The 20,887-nt window shown below is 41.8% G+C and overlaps 1 protein-coding gene across 1 annotated transcript in view; it reads right to left on the reverse strand.

The window, feature by feature from the left end:
- Positions 1 to 20,887, reverse strand: part of lrp8 (low density lipoprotein receptor-related protein 8, apolipoprotein e receptor) — a 181,690-nt gene that overhangs the window by 34,608 nt on the left and 126,195 nt on the right. The window contains exons 5-9 of the mRNA XM_083969399.1: positions 19,116 to 19,490; positions 15,496 to 15,618; positions 13,468 to 13,590; positions 9,932 to 10,051; positions 7,028 to 7,153 (exon numbers count right to left, since the gene is read on the reverse strand). Coding sequence (XP_083825525.1) covers positions 7,028 to 7,153; positions 9,932 to 10,051; positions 13,468 to 13,590; positions 15,496 to 15,618; positions 19,116 to 19,490 — 867 coding nt within the window. The remainder of the gene's footprint in view (positions 1 to 7,027; positions 7,154 to 9,931; positions 10,052 to 13,467; positions 13,591 to 15,495; positions 15,619 to 19,115; positions 19,491 to 20,887) is intronic.

Raw genomic sequence — 20,887 nt, forward strand, 5'->3', positions numbered from 1 at the left:
TGGGAGAGGGAGGCCACAAAGCTCAGGAGGGGAGTGGGAGGGCTGGAGACGCTTGACAGCCATTAACCTACTATATCATTCTCAACCCGTTCCCTAGTGCACGTGGGTAATTTACGGTGCTGTCAATCATAAATGCAACACTGTGGTGGTGTATATGTGACAAGGAAACATTTGCTGATCTTGATAATGACATACAAATTGTACCACATCCCACAAACCGGTATCTGGAAGGTCAACCTACATACCTGTCATGCCTGTATCTGTATGTGCTCTTACAGTATGTGTTACCAACGCAGCACTACACAACAATGTCAAAATTATTGTAGCCTTATTAGAAAAGTTTGTATGATATATGATGTATAAAAGTTTGCCCTCTTTCTTATAACATGTACAATACAGTTTCCTGATGATGACATTAGAGGTCATACCGACCCTGACCACCATTACCCAGTGTAGTAAATTAAATTCAACTAGCTGTATGTATTAATGACAATTGTACGTCTATTCCAGGTTTGCTGTATGTGTATTTACCTCATGTCTTTGTCTGTTTGGAAACTGATGAAGACGCAGAAACCTCATCTGTTATCTGCACTATTAAAAAGCTGCAATTTAATCTCCGTCAAATCTCCTCCCCTGTGACTTTTGACTGCAGCATTGTTAACAGCCTACACATATTGTTGTCTACTAAGACGAGTTGATTGTTGATTCTTATTCCCAGGAGAGAACATAATGTCAGTTAACCGAGGTCTTGTTTTTGCATTTGTACTATTTAAGTCCTAAGAGCATGTATTTTTGATGATGTTAGCATCATAATATATTCTCCGCACACACAAAGGCGCACACGTTTTTGGCACAACATAATGTTATTCACTCAATTATTCATACCATTATACACTGACTGCAGGAAAGTGGCACATAGACTACGTGAGTTGGTACAAACTAAAAGCACAGACGGGCGGAAAAGGGGGGAAAACATCCATTTAAAAGCGTTGTCTTTCAATGTGTGTGAGAGCATCTGTCCTGCTGTTTCAAATATAACAAAGCACGCAAATGTTGTGAATAAGGTAGCCCAACAACTAGAAATGACACATCGTTCTATTTTTAGTGCCAGAGTGTGGGTTCTCGTTCTCAGGTATGTACAGCGCATGATGCTGGCTGGCACATTAGTTACCTGCGGCGCATTTTTCAGGAAGCTGAAGGTGAAGCATGACTCAAGCATCTGAATAATTCTCGTGCATTCTACAAGGTCGACTTTCCTTTTTTGGTGCACGTACACAAACATTGGCTTCATTTGTGTGCATGCCTGCAGACATACTCCAAAATATCTGCATCATTCATCAATCTGGACTCCTATAATTTTACTTTGATTTGTCTGTCTGTCTGTCTGTCTGTCGGCCTGCCTGTCTATCTTGTATTCCCACCAACACCCACGCATCAAATTTTCCAGCTCCTCTCCTTCATCTTCACTTCTCTCTCTTATCTGTCATGTCACTCTTCACTCCCCACTGTCCAGTAAAGCAGAAATGTGCCACGTAAAGCATTTAAAGAAGAGTCAAAGTTGGGCTACACACACACACACACACACACACACACACTCACACACACCCACAGAGCCGACCATGCCTCAATAGTCTTCCTCAGCCACGCTCTACTATGGGCTACTGCACAGGGAGAAAATATTACATTTCTACTACTGTTTGGATCCAATCATTTTCCTCTGACTACTGGGTTTGTAACCATCAATTTCACCTGCTGAGAGACAGACAGACAGAGAGAGAGAGAGAGAGGAAAAGAGAAAGAGAGAGAGAGAGAGAGAGAGGGGAAGCTGAGGAATAACAGGCTAAAGTAAATGTGACGGATACAGGTAGAGCCGTAGAGAGATGAGGAGCAAAAAGGACGTAATTAAGAGAGGAAGAAAGAGGAAAAAGGCATCAACAGATCAAATGACAGCAGGAGGGAGGGGTGAGGTGGGCGGAGGGGAAGGAGAGGAGAGCGAGTATGACAGGATGATAAAAGAAAGTAAGAACATTTTGAAGTATGTATAATAAGGACAGAGATAGATCCAGCTTCTCTTTCATCAATCCCCCTAACTCACTTTTTCCAAGACATCTCTTATCCCTCATCACTGATGTTGCAGCAATATGTCCTCCAAGGGACAAAAAAAAAAAAGCTGAGTCACTGTTTTCTTCCAGCTATGGTATTAGATATGTCATCAAAAAGTGCAGTATTATCTCTCCTCACTAGATCCCAGCAGAGCAACAGTCTGCTTCCTTAACAAGAACATGGTCCCCTAGATATATTTTAATCTGTGCTGCCAGTTCAGGGCTGCTCTCCTCCATTAGCCAATTAAGATAATGTGGTGAAAAGATAAATACAGGCAGGGGAATTGCAATCAGGCTCTGTGGGGGCTTTGGTTTGATTTGCACCAATGTAAATGTGTATGTTGTGGAGATATGCAAGGTAGAGGAGAAAAAAAATCAACATTAAGACAGCAAGAAAGGTCAGAAATTAATAAAGAACTCTGCAGCTGATGGGACGTCTTTATATACAGCCAGAGTGAATGGATCCACACTGAATGAGGTAATTATAATAATGTTATGTGTGAGAGTGGACACACATGTCTTCGTCAGCCGTGCTCGTTAAGACATACAGACTCTGCTAGATGATAATGAAGAGAAGGGAACACAATATCTTGTCAACAACTTGTGTCCAAAGCCAAGAAGTCACCATTTCTCATGACAAGTAATTTAAATATACTGTATGGCTTCATTATTTCTGAGGTGAAGGACCAGTGGCTCTGTCCTGCATCATCTGGAGGCGTTGATGTTTCAGCAGTTCATCTACTACACCTACATGCAATTATCAGCTTCTTCTTTTTTGGGATCCACAGGGTTGATTCCCTCAAGCAGCTTCATTGTACACCCAAGCTTGAAATAAAATGGAAGAAACGACCCAAACAAACAGAGAGCCTGACGATTACATGTTCAAGTATTGGGTTTCGGCTCAGTTCAACAGCTACTGTAACTGTACAACTGTTAAAAAAACCAACAGCCTTGAAATATCAGTTCAGTTTTCTGAAGGCTGCAACCCCTGAATCGCTGCACAAGTCAAGTCTCTATGAGAAGCTGTTGAATTTTCTGCTTCTGACAGAATTTTGTATCTGTTTTTAGTACACCTGCATTTTAGTTGTGACAGTTTGATCTTGATACAGATGATACATATATAGATACAAAGTGTTTGTGGTGTACTAATATTAGGAATATTCCTTCAGGCAGGCAGAATAAAATGTTACTGGCTGATCCATTAAAAGCCTAAAACCACAGGAAAAACTTCTGAGATGTGGTTTGACAGTGTTCCACTACATCTCGAGTCCCATGGCAAAATCTTTTGACAATGGGGAAAATCTGACCACTGCTTTAAACCCATTTTGAAAAGTGTGTGCTCAAACTGTCAAGTGTGGCACAAACTACTCTTGGCACAGTGGTTAAGCCCGCAGTCTACTGTAGACGAGAGGGAGGGAACAAGAGACAGGAGAATGCAACAAGAGCGGAAAGGAAAAGACTTAAGACTTTGGGTCCAAAGGCAGTTTGTAAATTTCCTCTGTGTCGGGAACTTTCTGACTTTTACCAACTAGTTTGTGAGTGTGAGTGTGTGAACTATCGCCACTGTTCACTGATCCTCACTGATCATCAAACCGGAGGGGTAGTCACCATTAGGGCCCGACCGATTAACTATCCTTTAATTAATAAAAAGCCCTTTGAGAATAATCGTCAACAGACGTTCACATTAACACTTTATTTTGCAGGGAATATGACTTGGTTTTTACTTGATGATGTCCTGGTGCTATTTATCCTGCAGAAGTGAAATGCTTTGCTGGCCTAGAGTAAATGAATAATGTAACAGGCACATTTCAAATGATATTATTGTTATATGCTGCTTGCCCCACACAACAACTTTTGACAATAAAAGTAAAGTAAGTAGAAGAGTAAAATGTTCTCCTTTCAATTTATATCTATCTTATAATCTATAATGACATTGCCCCCCAAAAATCCATATTGGTCCGGCCCTAGACACCATTGGGTTATAAGGACACCTACATTTTTTAATAAAACAGCATCAGAATTGTACTATATTATCTTTTACAATGGTGAATGAAAACTAATGTGGAAATATTAGTCAATAAGACTAGAGAAGTGCTATAATTTGTAACTGGACAAATAATCTGAGGATCAGCGGTTTGACTTCCAGCAACCCAACATAGCTCCTCATGCATCACTCACACGTGTCTAAAGTAAAAAAAAAACAAGCATTGGTGTGTGAATGGGTGAATGTTGCTGGTTAGTATAAAGCACTTAGAGAGGTCAATAAGACTAGAGAAGTGCTATAATGTGCAGTCCACATTACATTTAACTGTCTTTCTGTTGCATGACTCACTGGATGTGCCATAAAATGACTCACAAACACAAAAGAACATCCTTATTTCTCCTCATTTCATCCACTGATGGCTGAACTGGTTAAAAAATGCTTCCGAAAATTCAGTTTCTTCATCTGTCTCTTACACGCAGCTCACACAACTCCCACACTCCCTCTCTCTTTCTCACGCAATAACAACTCAAGCTGACGACTCAGTGAGTGGCATCACACCCATAAAGGTGTAAACACAAAAACAATGAATGCAATTAGTGTAGAGCAAGGCTTTCTTCGGGGGACTTAATGGACGCTGCAGCATATTAACACGAACACCCACACACACCAGCTTAGAAAGGGAAACGCATTATTACTCCAACCTGGGACTTTACTTTTAATTAGCATGGCTAGAATAACAGTTTCATATGACTCTGAAATGAATCAACCGAGCCAGGAACCACATGCTAGGATTAGCGTGACATGAACGCTAACGTACATTGGGAAACACACAGAGTGGAGACTTTTGCGCAGCTTTGAATGACTCACAATCATCTGCACGAACCACAGCAAACATAAGTAAGAAATGCTGGAAAACACATCTATATCTGGCCGTGTGGGTTTGGGTAACTTGATGATGATGACATTGTGTTTTTGCCATGTGCCTCCGAGATACAAGCACAAATAAACAGCCTGGCGTTCGACAGCCTGAACTTCAATATGTGCAAATGATACTGTCACTTGGCACATGTCACATCCCATCACAAGACGCAGCATCCCTCATGGCCAGACAGCCACGGGAGGAGAACTGCATCTCCGTATGAATGTTGACAAGACTCCTCTCTAAATAAATAAGTGTATATGCATCCTGATGTTTTTGGGCGTGCATGCGTGTGATTGGGTAAACAGTGCACACACACGTGTCGAATGAGTTCGCAGGGCAAACGCAGCTTCATTACGTCCACAGAACCTCAGCTTCACACAGAAGGCTTCTCTGTATTTACGGTCCCATCTCTATTTGCGGCTCTGAATAAATAAAGCTCAAACATAAACAATAATCCTGTCACAATATCTGTCCGTTCCTGTTTCTGTCTCCTTCGGCCCGATACTACGTGATGCACCGCAGCCAACGGTGCGGATGCAACTCTGCATTAAATCAATGAGCAGATATATTCATACAATGCGTCCATCCATCTGTCTTGTTTCTCCTCTGCTTGCTTATCCTCCTCTCTAATAAAAGCCTCGGCCCCTGACAGGGACTGTTTGCTCCACCTCACACTAATAAAGATTCGCGCGGAGACACATGAAGCAATCATTGGTGTTTTTTATGCCACTTAGCTGAAGAGTGAGGGCCTGTTTTCTGCTTTAAGCTCTCTCATTACCAGACCAGTTCATCCTATAATGACTCAACCTAAGACCGATGGCTGTAATCACTAATAACGCTCTTCTCTCTCTCCCCTCTCTTTTTCCTGCAGAAAAGTTAATTTGCTGTGTAACTCAATCTGTTGAGGATTTCATTCACGTTGTAAGTAGAGGTGTAGATGCAAGGCATTAACGCTGCCTTAGCGAGAGGTTATATCTCTAGTAGAACTTTATATTGCAGATAAAACACTTGATAATGCAGCGATTATAGTTTCTAATCCCTTTTAGGTCTGCAGGTACAGCAAGTAGACCTCAATTATTTTAAACAGAGAGGATTTATTGTTGTGCATGTTAAACAGCACCGAGTGTCTGGCTTGCTTTTGCTTTTTTTTTTTATTAATGAATTGAGTACAAGTGATTACCGCTGTGCAGGACTGCTCTGTCTCTTCTCAGCACTGTCAGATGTAAAACGTACAGTATATCCACTTTTATCAAAACATCACTGCACATCACAAGCTCTAATTTGTCAGTAGTGGCAGGAAACGTTATCTGCACATGTTTGAATGGTTGTTGACAGACAGCATCGTTATCGCTAAAGCCAGCTGTAACAGACTGAAAACGGGGGAGACTGATTAAAAACCAACAGAATTCACATTGAGCTTTTCAAAAAAAAAAAAAAAAAAAAGGCAGCCGTAGGTGCAGCTAACAAGCCATGGCTGCGTTTTCGCCTTTAGAATTTAGGCGGACCATTTTTCTCTAACAATCTCGCCTGGTGCAGCTTTGAGGACAAGCTTTTATTTCCATTCACAGTAACTGTTCTGGTGTGTTTACCCAGGCCAACAAGGGGTACAGACCTGTGTCCTATGGTGAGTAGGCAGCCCCCACCCCCACCCACACACCCCCTACTCCTCACACATCCTTCCCCTTAACACTCCTGGGAGAGCAGAGGCAGCTGGCTGCAAACTTTTCATTAGTGAGGACTACAGAAAAAGATGGCAAATATTTATCTTTGCACAGATTGCTGTGCAGGGCCTGCATACAAAGCAAGCCTCTCCTTTCACCCACCGTGTGAGAAGAAGAGTGTGGGATGTGACTCGGTAGTTAGGGCTGCTGGAATGGGAGAGTAAGCACTGTGTATAGAGGAGTAGCTCTCGATTATTTTGGTGAGAACATCCATCTACGACAGTGTGTGTCTTTACCTGTGTGAATGGATGTGAGGGTATGTGTGTGTGTGTGTGTGTGTCTGTGATAAATGGCTCACCCACGGCCTTGCAGGTCTTGGAGGCAGGGTCCATCTCATAGCCTTCGTAGCACTCACACTTATAATCTCCTTTGTAGTTGATGCAGATCTGACTGCAGGCGTCTGGGTTCTCACATTCATCAATGTCTGTGGAGAGAAACATGGCACAGAGGAATCAAGATCCAAACTAAACAATGGAGACAGGCAGTTATTTCAGTCTAAAGAGAATGAGGAATGAGATAAGAACATGTTCGGTATCTAAGACATTAATGATCCATCAAGAAAGAATCTTAACTTCAGAGTCTGATTCCTAAAATTGAGTTTCAGGGATTCAAGTCCGTCGGGTAAAGAGCTTCAAGAGAAGGCAAGGGATTCTTGCTTAAAGGAACATGGACGCTGTAACTTTAGAAACAATTCTTTAATTTAGACAATCTTTTCTTTTCTGTGTGTTAGATGTAAGTACTTGTTGGTTCGCTTTATAGTGTGAGTTTTGACAGGCTGGACTGTTTTTTTTCTCTCGTTTTTTTTTTTATACGAATGAATAGTGTGTCTGCAGACAGAAAACTTTCTCCTGGCTACTTCATTCACAACTAGAATTGCACTCAGTGGAGCTCATCCCCGACCAAGGCCAAACAATCCAACACACGTCTGTCTTGCTCTTACTTACTGTAATAGAAACACCAAAGAAAAAAGAGGAAACAGTCGGAGACGTCAGAATTACACAACTCACACGCCCTGTATGAATTATCACGTTGCTCTGTTGAAATTGCTTTTGTTATTGTGGAATTTCATACGTTGCATTTTGAATGAAAAACTGATGAAAAAGTGTTCCTAAATGCTGCTGGCAGCATATTCAAAATTTATGTACAGTAACTATTGATAATAAGTAGATGGAGCAAAGGCAGGTTCTTCAAATTTCTGATTATTATCTGGATCTGCACCAAATTTACACAAACCCATTGATCTCAAGGCCATAAATACTGTATGTGAAGACCCACACAGCATTTCATTAAAAAAAATGCTTGCTATAATAAGTAAAGTAATTATGTAAAAAAAAAAAATCATCTGCCCAGCCAATGAACCCGTGTTACCAATATGAACTGGATTTACAGACTAGGGCTGGGTATTGTTGAGAATCTCACGATTCGATTCGATTTCGATTCATTAGGTCACGATTCGATTCGATATCGATTCGATTCGATATTGATTGAAATGCTTCGATATCGATTCAGTATCAAGCAGAAATACACAAATAAGAGTACCAGATTTTTTTTTTTTTTTAAATAATTATTTGTTTAGTTTCATGCCTTATGAACAGCCATAGTATAACTCATAGCATAACAAAATATGACACTGCTTTAACACTGAACTACAGTGCAGCTAAATTTAAATTAGGCTATGTGTTACTTTCCTCTTGGAAAATAACTCATAACATTTTGAGTAATAAAACAATACAAAACAATATTATTAATAATAGCCTACTGCACAACTGAAAATATTGTAGCGACCCCGCAGTAATGTTCTTGTTATGATGTTTAAGTTGGGTGGGATGAGAAACTGAGGGGCTGGGGTGAGTGTGAGGAAGACAGAGTCCTGTCTGTGTGTAGGTGAGTGAGTGAGGAGGAGCAGAGGAAGAAGTGAGAGCAGCTGTCAGATAAGTTTGTGTTATGTTGTTGACTTGTCGTCGGGTCTGACGCTACAATATCAATAACAACGTGTGCTTAACACAAGGGGGCAGTTGTCGGTCTGACTTTAGCTTTTTCGCGGCACGGAGAAATGCGCATCTGGTGGCTCAACCTGGTCAGTGGGTGCTTGAGCACCGGAGCACCCACGGAATCGGCGCCTATAAATACAAAATGAATCCCCACATCTGCTTTCAGGTTTGAAGGCGCTGGCTTAACGCTGCTGCTGCTACTCACTCCCATATTGTTATGGTTTGGTCTAGTGCGGCCCCCGTCCGTACAGCGCGAATCACACAAGGGTGTTGCTCGCAGCGCCCCCACTGGCCAGGGGCTTGAATCGATTCAGAAGATTGCTGAATCGATATTGAATTGCAGAGAAAAGAATTGCAATGCATTGCTGAATCGATATTTTTACCCAGCCCTATTACAGACTCTGTCCAAAGTAAAACAACTTTCATTTCTTTCATTTATTTATGCTTTGTTTGCTCTGATTTAGAGCTAGAAATGTTGAAGCATGTTATTGTGGTTTTAGGGACTCATACAAGATATGATAATCTGTGATGCATCTCTCTGCCTATCAACTCCGCACAGCATCTCCAGCTACAGTCGATACAGCCAATTACACTCAACACGGTGAGAACAGGTGAACAGCTTTAACAACCCTGTACGTAAATCAGCAAAACATTACAGTAAAATATGGCAAAATCATAACACTTTGACTATAACTGACGGTGTCTTGATGTAATATACTGCGGTAATGAGCTTAGGAGAGCGTCTCCTCTAATCTTTTATAGATCCATCCAGCAATCTGGACCTGACAAACACATTGTAAAGACAGGATTTGTGAGAGAACTTGTCAGTTAATAACTCCAACTTCTGCTTTTAAATCTTGGAAATATTGCCTCACTTTTGTGTTTTTGCAGGTGTAAAATAATGAAGCAACAATGTGTAAACAAGTTCATGTTACAGTGGATGGCAGCGGAAGTTTTTTTTTATTTTTTATTTTTTATTTTTTACAGCAGTTCACTTCTACTTCCACTCTTTATGTTAAACTGAGTCTGAGCTCACCTCAGCCCAGGTCATGTCAAACTGTTCTTTTAACTAGAATAGGGTCAAAAATAAGGTTGATAGCCGTGTGAAATCCAGATCTCTCAAACAGAACTTCAAAGCAAAGCCGAAAAAAGGCTCAAGCAGGTTTGGCAGCACTTCTGTCGCATAACTTTTTTTTTTTCTTCCCCTTTACCTCCACAAGTCTTTTTGTCCAAGAGTTTGTAGCCAGAGGGACAGTCACACTCATAACCAATTCTACGGTCCCTGCAGATGTGGGAGCAGCCGCCATTGTTGTCAGCACATTCATTCAGGCCTGCAGAGAGAGAGAGAGAGAGAGAGAGAGAGAGAGAGAGAGAGAGGGGCAGTGGGAGGAAGGAGAAGGGTCAGGGACAGGAGGAGGGGAGGGATGGAAGGAAGGAAGGAAAGAGCGAGGAGTTGAATATTGATTAAATAACTCCAGTAGGATTTTTGTAGAGAACAATAGAGAATGTGTAAGACACAAATATAGACACGGGCAAAAAAACAAAAACACTAAACATGGTCATAAGTGTGCGCGTGTGTGTGTTGAGTTTTAATCATCCTGCCAGTTATGACAATGTTGTCCTGTCAGCTCTGCCTGTACACATGAAATGACTGTATGAAAAGACAAGACGGCGAGCTTTAAGGTGGTAGAAAAAGACAGACAGGCGTATGAATGAGTGTGTTTGGTGTATTTATGTGTGGCCGCCTGCATGTGTGTTTATGTGTATATATTCATGGCCCACAGGCACAGTCTTAGCCAAACACACCTGGAACCAATCCACTTTCCAACAGGGAGCTTGGCCGTGTGCACCAGGTGCCACTCCACCATGAGCACACGCTCTCCTTCATCCTCTCATCCTGTTCCCTCCCCGTTTCCTCCGTGTTTTGTTTTTAACAGAACAGATTGGACTATATCTCTCAGTCATCCTCCCTCGTGCGAGTCCCCCTTCCCTTTTGAATCTGGTTTCTGCACCTCCATTTATCCCTTTGTCTTCCAGCAACCCTCCTGGGAACGGAGAGGGATCGCTGCCGGAAGCTAAAGCTGGTACTTCATTACCGGTTTAACATTAAAGATTTAAGCTTCAAGGCTACAGGTAGCGCTGTGAAACTGTGAGACTAAGAGAGAAAAACGGGAAACTTGATGAGAAGGAGAAAGAGAGTAAGAATAGAAACCAAAAGAGACTGACAGGAGAGGATGAGAGAAGTAAATGACTGCGAGAAATTAGCATGACGTTGAACTAAAATTAAAGATGCATGTATCCCATGAGATAACAACACAGTATCATAATATGAAAGGAAAAGTAAGTCAAAGCATGAAAACCTATTTTAACTGATTTGTTTTCATCCAGCAGAGCGACTGCAGAATAAACTAAAGGCCAGAAGTATGTAGAGGTTTGGGTCGTTTCTGTTTTGACGGTCAGCGCGGATGTTAAAGTGGGTCGACCTCTGCAAATGATGGATACAACACATCTCAGAATAGATCATCACACTGTAGCGTCCTGTCCTGTTAAAAAGTCTTTCAAACTTTATTCCCTATTTCAAGTTGACCCTCGTGGATGAGAAAGAAACCTTATGACACCACAGGCTGAGTAATACCACCCCTGACTGGTGACTAATCTCGCTTATGTGAACGGGAAATTCTGGCGTTACACCACAAAATGACATTTCGGATGATTCCAACTTTGTGTCAGCAGTTTGGCGAAGATCACGCGCTTTTCCAAAAACCCACGAAGGACAGACACAAAGAAACTGTATTCAGAGTTTGGAGTGGAAACCTTGGCAGGCTGGGACCTTTAAGATGAAGTGGGACGCTGACGACAAGCCAAGCTTTATCGCCTGACATTGCTGCTCACAGCGCTCCTTAATGCTCTTGAGGCTGAATAGGAGCAGACCCCTGCAGCCAGGTCCCACAAGGATGTAAACAGATTTGCCAAAAGAAAGAAGGATGTTGGTTGCGGCAGGATATTAATGCCCATGGCTTTGGAATAACACAAGGGCGTAGGTTCAGTTTCACCAGCGCCACCAGCACTCCAAAATAAAAGAGGACTTTTTAATGTTGTAGAGGTGACATAAGAATTACCTGATATGTTTTCAGTCCACACATTTACACAAACGAGTTCAGTCAAATATTTGTAGGGACAATTCTCCCAAAATGTTGGTATGTATAATAACATAAAAAAGTTTGTAAGTCCCGTGCACAGCAAGTCTCTCTTCTCATATAGGTGCCAGTTGGTGCAGGATGAATAAAAGTGAAAAAAAAAAAGAAAAGACAAATGTATTTATTAACAAGGGCTAAAAGCAGCATAAATAGGAATCCATCGACAAAATGTCAATATACAGAAAAAAAGATCTAAAAAAAGCGAATATAATAAAGAAGTATAATTAGGACCCATTACAACAATGAGATAAGAATACACAATCTAATTAAACTGTACCAACTCATTATGTATAAAAGAAGAGAGTGTGTATACAGTGAGTAAGAAAAAGTAACACAAATAATATATAAATGTGTATATCAAAAATAATAAGTGAGCTAATATACGTCCAGGAGGAGATACTACATTTAGTAGATGGATTCCGATGTATGGTATTTATATGCCTTTGAATAAATGTGTATGTGTATTTCATGGAATGATTGTCAGGCTGTAAAGATTAGGGTGTAATTCACCTGGTCTACTTAGATGACAATCAACAGTGAATCTGACGAAGCAACACGCGAAACAATAAATTTGTCAATCCGCTCTAGTGTGTGCTGGGAGTTTTTAGATTTTTTCTCATGTATAATAACATATTCAGCTATCATATGGATGTAATGAATAGCTGTCCATATACTTTTGGCTTTAAAGTGTAATTTACGTCTGAAGGATTTACAGTATTTTCCCTCCTCCCGTTGACTCATTCATAAATTCCCTTTCAGCCATTTTCCCGTGGCTTCGGCCGGGAACTGCCACTTTCTGACGGTGGTGGATAATAGTAGTTGTCAGTTAACGACTAAAAACACAGAGGAGGCGCAGGTTTGCCTTTAGACGCACAAAAAAAGATCATGTACAACATTAATGATATGGTTCCAGGGCAATCTCATTATGGTGTGTGTATCCATCTGCCTCGAGATCAGAGCGAGCTGAAAGGGCAGCGCACTCACACTCTCCCGTCTCCTTGAGTAATCTCAGGGACTTCTGCTCATACATGCAACTTGAGTGATATTTCACGGATACATCACAAGTTGCTTCAATTGCAATTACATGAGCTACATTTACTTGATAGATTTTTTTTTTTTTTTTTGCAAAAACAGGTATGTTGCTCTCAACTGCCTCAGTCCGCTTTGCAGCTGGATTGCTGCTGTGAAGTCCGTGACTGAACCTCGCTAAGTGGTAATTATCTACGGTGTGTGGGGTAATCAGTGTGGCTCCTTATGGGTTAACGTAGTCCAGTCACGATTTCCTCGGCTAAGATCACACTTCAGGGCAGAGTCGCTCGGGCCTTTGATCATATCAAGGCAGTTCAGAAACGTCCTGATTTACTCTGCCTTGATCAAATGAAGCTCCTTTTACTTAGAGGAGTGACCACCCACATCAGAAGTAGTTGATGCTGCCCTGGAATTAATGTGTGCATCAGTGCTGTTACATATGTACATACAGGTGCTTTGAGCCTGAAGGAGTAATGGGTGTGTATGTGTTTGTGTGTGTGTGTGAGGAGAGTGAATCTTACCACACTCCTTCATGGGTTCATCCGACCAGTCCTTGCAGTCTTTCACATTGTCACACACTTTGCTGCTGTCGATACACTCGCCGTTCTTACAGCGGAACTTCCTGGGCCCGTCACACTTGGTAACTGTGGCGAGGAGGACACGACATACAGCAAAGTTAAAGATGAGGCTTTCACTCACCGTATACTGCATCACTCTCCAGCTAAAAATATACTGAGTCCAGCAGCTTTAGAGGGCATTTCGGGAAAAAAAAAAAAAAAAAATCATGCCCTGCTGAGCCACATTAGTATTCTGCCAGTTGAACTTCAATGCTACCAAGATGTTGATTTTAAACATAGTTTGTAGTACAGTCAGTTCCAGTGAGAGAAAAACTCTCATTATTTTAGGGAATAAAAGGCGAGTGGGTTCAAGAAATATGACTCCTTAGCAAGTCGTACTGTGAAAGCTGATTGTAGTTTATACAGAGAGTCAGGCAGGAAGCATATCTGGGCTGTTTCTTTCAGTAAGAGCTCTCAGGCAGTGCTTGATACATAAATTAATTAGCTACAGCTACCTATAAATATAGGCAGGTTATAGGTAGAGCAGTGAAATGTAATGTTCAAGATGTTTTGTTGAGATTTTAATTGGCAGAGTTTATTGAGGACAATAAACACAGAAGCCCGTGAAGCCCAAAGGAAAGGAAGTGCCTGAGACTTTCACTTTTAATCAGATGTTGGTTTATTAAAGCTAAGGTTGGTTTTCTGGCAACAGTGTTTCTGAACTGGATCCTTTCATGCCTTGGTGAGGGGCAGGGGTTGTAGGTCTTTGGATTTGAACTCTCTTTTGAAATGATAAGTGAAATGAAAAAGTGTCTGATGATTCATGATGTTTTGACCTGTCTTTGAGTTTTATTTTGTTGCCTTGTGAAGCACTTTATGAAAAGCGCTCCATCAATAAAGATTATTATTATTATCAGGGCTGCTGGACAGAAAATAGGCCAAGAGGCACAATGCCCAGCCTGGTTAGCAAGAGAGACTAGTGAGAGATCCACTGCAAAACAGCACTTCATGTTGGAGTACTTGCACTTTTATTATTGCTATGTTTTAATTGCAACATCATAAACGTGCAGTTATGATGGATTTTTCACCAGATCAAAGATAAATGTCACTATTTTGTACAGAATCCAGATGCAGAAAAATGTGCCTGTTTTTTTCACTCACAAACAAAACAAAACAAAACAGATTACTGCCTGGCCATGGCTTCAAGACATTGCCTGTCACAGCATCTGATGACGACCATGAGCTATAAAGACACTATACAGGTGGTAATACTGTATGAAAGAAGGTAAGGCTGCAGGCTCTAAAAGCACAAGTCAAGTACAACAGGATTTTGTTATAACAAGCAAGTGGCAACTGAGCTGGCTCTTTTGAGGGAGCAATAAAAATTTGATTATGGCAGAACAGGGGGCACACAACAGAACAGAGGTGATATTGAGCGTCTACTAATGGATATAGCACGCTAACTGTGTAGTTGTCAGTTCTGTGTAATGTCATATGTGGTGTGAGGTAAAAGACAAACAAAACTGTGGACACCCCTTGTACTGTATGCATCACATGGGATGTAAAATCTTACATAATGAGAGTTTTTATATACTTTGACATTGTAGTTTCCTACACATCCACTCCTCTCTTACTCAGTTAAAACGTGTCTTTTTCAACACTTTCTCATGGGGAAGAATCAACTGGTGCAGCCAACTGCAGCCATCTGTGCTCCACTCTGCTGTGTCCCCTGTGAACCTCGCAGAGAGTACTGGAGTTGACAATTTTTTAGGGTAAATCAAGTATAACAAAAGACTGAAAACTCTGCCTGAAGCTGATGATTTGCACAGAGACTGAACTTGTCAGGGGGTTACATCACCAGTTTTCTTAGCAAAAGAATTTGCAATTTTATCCCAATGTTTAGAGGAGAAGTGGACGTTGGACTAACTGCTGCATCATGTCAGTGATGATGTGTTGCGCTGCTGATAATCAGTTCCCCCCTCCGGCACTCACCGTTGACACAACCGGCTTCGTCGCTGTAGTCCGGACAGTCGTGGACTTTATTACACTGTTTGGTGCCATGGATACAGGAGCCATCCCCACACTGGAACTCATCCGGCCGACATGTGAGCAAGGCTGAGAGACACAAATCACACACACACGTATTTTAGAATTAGGTGGATTTTTGAAGATAATAACAATAAAAACATCATCTATCGGTCTCATCTACTGTACCTTGGTCTTAAAGGAATAGTTCATTCAGGGATTTCTTGGTTTCCCTCATCAAATACACAATCCAACAACTCCAAAACACTCTGGTGGACAAGTTGCGACCTGCACATTCACCACGCTATGAGATAAGAGCATTTTGGAGTTGTTGGATTGTGTATTTGATGAGTTTAATAAGGGAAATCAAGAAATTCCATTAGCCTCCATAGCATACTGTAGCTCTGCTCTGCTCCGCTGTTCTAAAAATAGCTTACACTGACAATTAAAGGTAACAAACCTACTGCTATGACTATAGGGATTATGGCAAAAACACAAATTTCGAAAACGTTCCCACAGTCACATTCAGCTCATCATTTATTGTCTTCTTCTGTTCACATATGAGCACAGCGTGTAGTTTTGTTCCCTACATCAGTGCCTTTCAATCCAGGAGTAATCGGTCATACACAACCCCTACAACTGCAGAAAAAGCCCCAATGGAAATGAAAACCAGGCGGGTATTCATTCACTGTCTGAGGAAAATGCACATCTAGTGACCTATTGAGCATGTGTGTATGTGCGAGTGCATATACAGTAGGTATTTTTTTCCCCTGCTTGCTCTAACAGCAGAGGGCAGGTTTATTTAACTCATCCGTCTTTTTAACTGGCTGTTTAATTATTCATGTTTTGTGTTTTGGACTAGCTCTGCCGAGGGACTGAAGGCAGCCGTGATCAATTGCTGCGGAGGCCACAAAAATACGTGGCACACAATCACCATATCAGGAAATATGGCATGAAACACACAGCCACACACTGTTTCACGCCAGCAGAGCGTGCATCTACAAAATGTGCACATGGGGTGTATGTGAACAAACACATGAAAATGACCAAACAGAAATGCATGCGTGCAGCAGGAGGTGTGCACATTTACATGAAGGTACAAGGGGAGCTGACTCGAGACTCATAAGAGAATAAATAAATGGAGACAAACACATGTTAATGCTAAAATCAGCAAAGTGTGGAAGACATAATCCTGTGCCATCACAAAATGTGCTGATTCTTTCAGCCAAATGATTGGGATCTGAGCTCAGCTAATTATGATAAATCCCCAGGATGAATAGTAATAATAATGGATTGCCATCTGCAGCAACGGTGGCAGGGTGGAGGGAAGAGAAGCGACGAGAGATACGATTTGACCATTTCTCATTTACATTAACCTCCTGCCACCCTGCTCACAGTCACTTGTCTCAGCTTGTCTATGAAATAACACAAGATTATTGAGACAGATGTTTCAAATAAGATGGGCGATGATACCCAGGGGGACGGGGTCTGTGGGAATGAGCCGAACAGAGGAGGAGGAGGAGGAGGAGGAGGAGGAGGAGGAGGAGGAGGAGAGAACAAACTGCAGCGATGCCATGATTCTCACATTTCTCATTTACATTAAAATGTTGCACCTCCCTCAGCTGAGCTCTGCTCTCACCATTTGCATAACACAGACATCTCAAACTAATACATCTCATCTGACACAAAAACCAGCACACGCCCACTTGCGTTCACACTCTCATGAGCAAGCACACAGACCCAATCAAATACACATGCAGCTCCTGTCTCATCCTATTTGCAAAATAATACACAAGGTCATCGAGACAGATGGTTCCACAGACACATGTAGACCAGGCAAGGCCACTTGACTTGATGCCACTGTCACTATGCAATTATGCTACTGAACTGAGCGCATTATTTATGCTATTATTAAAACACCACATAACACATCATCACATCACAAATTATTTAGCACGCAAACTAGCAAACAAAGTGAAGCTTCTGAGAACAGACTTAAATTGGAAATGAGGCAAACTAACTTTAGCTTTGTTAAGCTGAGGCTACACATTTGTTAGGACAAAAAGAAATCACATGGTGGTAATAATAATAATCATAAAACATGTACAGTAATATATGTAGAAGAATGGGAAAAGCCCATGGAACCAATGTCATACATATAAATATACTATATATAATATAATATAGATTGAAAGAACGGGGTGGGTTGAGTTCCTGAACGCCTCCTCTTTAGAAGACTGTGATGTTTATTTGTATGTCACTTTCATCCTATTCAAGGCCTATCCCATCAAAGAGTGCATACCTACAGTACATACTTGTCTGGATCTGAAAGGCAATAAATAATCACCTACTGGCCGTCTGGAGGACAAAAATCAGTGCGATGGAGAGGTGGGAGGGTTTTAGAGCGTATTATTATGCAGTATGTGCACTGATCAATATATGGAAATAGGTGCTTGTGTGTTGGTTCATATGGTTCTTCACTTTTAGAGTGATTACAGAAGACTGAGGGGTTTTTGAGTATTTCCACCAACCCACCATGACTGTGATTATTTCAGCTTCAGCATTTGCATGCGCGTGAAATTCTGCATATTTGTGAATGTTCGTGTCACAACAGATGTTTTCTTTATCCATGTCTGTTAAAACCTTCTCAAAGCCTCAGTGTGCGTGTGTGTGTGTGTGTGTTCAAATATGTGGCAGCACAGTGCGGCTTGTATCATGTCATACATGTGAGGCTGCTGTCATCTCCCTGAGTGGTGTGTGGGAGTGTGAAGAGGAGACCAGATGGGGGTCTCGCTTGATGAAGGACCTTCACCTCCCACATGCACACGCACATATACGCACGCTCACTCGCTGTCTGTGTCCGCACATCAAATGGTTGCATGGCAACACACTCCATGGATCATCGTGATAAAGTTTGCATTGATCTTCCTTCAGTCTTTTGGTGGCACAACAAGATTTGTCACAGAGTCTTTTGTTGACAATACACAGCGTGTCAGCGTTTGAAGTGTAGTCTTTTAGTGGTGGGCAGCCACACACATTGTTCCACAACAAAGGATACGTTACTGTTGGTATCTATTAATCACCTTCATTAAAGGCTGAGAATGGTATTAACTTTTTACCGCAGCCAACAATGAACTAATAGGTGCTGCTCATGGCCTTTGTGCTATAGAACAGATAAATTACAGAAAAGAACCAATACGCTGCAATTGTATGACATATTCCTTCATTACAATAAAAAACTACAACTGTAATTTATTGTGTATTACCAGTGTAATTTGTGGCTTATTTTTCCTCAGTAAATCAAACCTGTGAAGCTGCATCGTGTAGCAAGACACGAGGCTCACACTGAAAATGATCAAGTAGTTTCAGCAGAACTACACAGGCTCGTTTTAATTAAAGAATATGTCAATAATACGTCTCTTTCATAGATTTTTCCAGTCATTTTAAATAACACTGGAGTTTTAAAGCACTGGGGAAATGGTGTATTGTGCTGTGCTGTGATTTCTTAGTAGTACAATACTAGGATGTTTTGGGGGATTTTCAAACAAGTTCTTTCATTTCCAAACAGATTCAACCCGTCGACTTACGGCAGTTTGCTTCATCAGATTTATCCTTGCAGTCCGCATCCCCGTCACACTTCCAGTTCATGTGGACACACTCCCCGCTCCCACACTGGAACTCGCCCACCGGGCAGCGAGGTTTCTGGGGCTCCGTCCTGCGGCTGCAGCGCTCCATGGACTCGTCCGACTTGTCCTTGCAGTCCGGGTCGCCGTCACAGCTCCACAGGGCGGGAATGCACTCCGAGTCGTTGCAACGAAACTCGTGCTGACCGCAGGTGGGAGCGGAGCACTTCTCCTCGTCGCTGGCGTCCCCGCAGTCGTCGTCGCCGTCGCACACGAAGATGGGAGCCAAGCATTTCCCGTTACGGCACTGGAACTCTTTGGAGGGGCAGGCCTTGGCATCTGCAGGAGGTGGGAAAAAGGAAAACGTTTCTTTACGTTCTATACATGACATATAATAAGCTATATAAATCAGATTGTTCTTGTTCTTGCTAATAGAGTGACTAACTGTCAAAGTCAACTGTCAAATAAAGTTCACATCCACCTAAAGTTGACATTAGTGCAAGTGGGAGTAGATGAGAGAAAATGTGAGCCTGAGAACAGATATAGTTATCAACGCATATTGAAGATCCTTGGGGAACCGGGAATATATGGAGCGATATAGCTTCCTCTTCCTCTCCGGAGAGGGAATGAAAGACAGTGTCGGTGCTAAAATTTAGAGTTAATGAGCAAAGGGCAATTCCAGATATTCCTCCTTTGCTCTTGGGTTTTAGTGCCAGGAGAGAGAAACAGGAAAAAGTTTTTATCTAAAGTCGAACTGGAGACTGTGCATGGAGCGAAGGAGCTTAGTTTTAAAGCACATGTTCCTTGGAAGTGTGGCGGAGCAAAGTGTAGCAGGTGGAGGAAACAAACGAGGATTCACATTGGCTGTTAAAGAGCCAAGGAAAAGAGAAACAAAAAAAAAGAAAAAACACAGGTACCACTAGTGCCTCATGGGGGGAAGTGTATGAATATGAATTATTCAAGGCAAAATAAACATCATTTCAAAATGAAACCACAAAATCTCAGCCCTTCAAACAATGAATGTGACTGTGATTAAACTTAAAAACACCACCAGATCAACATCATGCTGACCATATTTAGCACAAGGTCGGGAGCATATGTGCAGCAGAAGTCCAGAGTGTGGAAACAGGTGTATAATGAGTAGAGCTGGGGCACAGCTGCAGGTGCCTGCCGCAGTGCAGAACCCCCCCACCCCCCCTGCAGAAGTGTTTGTGTGTGTCTGTGTGTGTACCTGTGAATATTTGTAGAGGAAAACCTGTGGAGACTGTATATTTGTCTGTGTGAGTGTTTATTTCATCTTCCGAAATAGCTCAAGGCTTCTGACAGCAAGAAAATTATCCCAAAAATGATAAATAATATTTCGACTTTTTATATCTTGCAAGTGAGAGAGTGTGTGTGTGTGTGTGTGTGTGTGTGTGTGTGTGTGTGTGTGTGTGTGTGTGTGTGTGTGTGTGTGTGTGTGTGTGTGTGCGTATGTTCGTGTGTGTTAATGCCAAACAGCATGTTTGCTCTTTGCCATATCCCAGAAGTGACATTATCTAATTCTAGACAGGTTGGACAAATCAATTTAAATCATATTTCCTGTTTAGGAAAAAAAAAAAAAAAAACAGTCGTCCTTTGATGTAACTCTCCTCTGTTGGTGACAGACATAACCGCTCTCTCTCTCTCTCTCTCTCTCTCTTACCTTCCCACACAGAACGCCAAAGGGACTCATTATGATAATAGGCTATTGGATT

Source organism: Trachurus trachurus, assembly GCF_905171665.1.
Source record: "Trachurus trachurus genome assembly, chromosome: 4".
Lineage (NCBI taxonomy): Eukaryota > Metazoa > Chordata > Actinopteri > Carangiformes > Carangidae > Trachurus > Trachurus trachurus.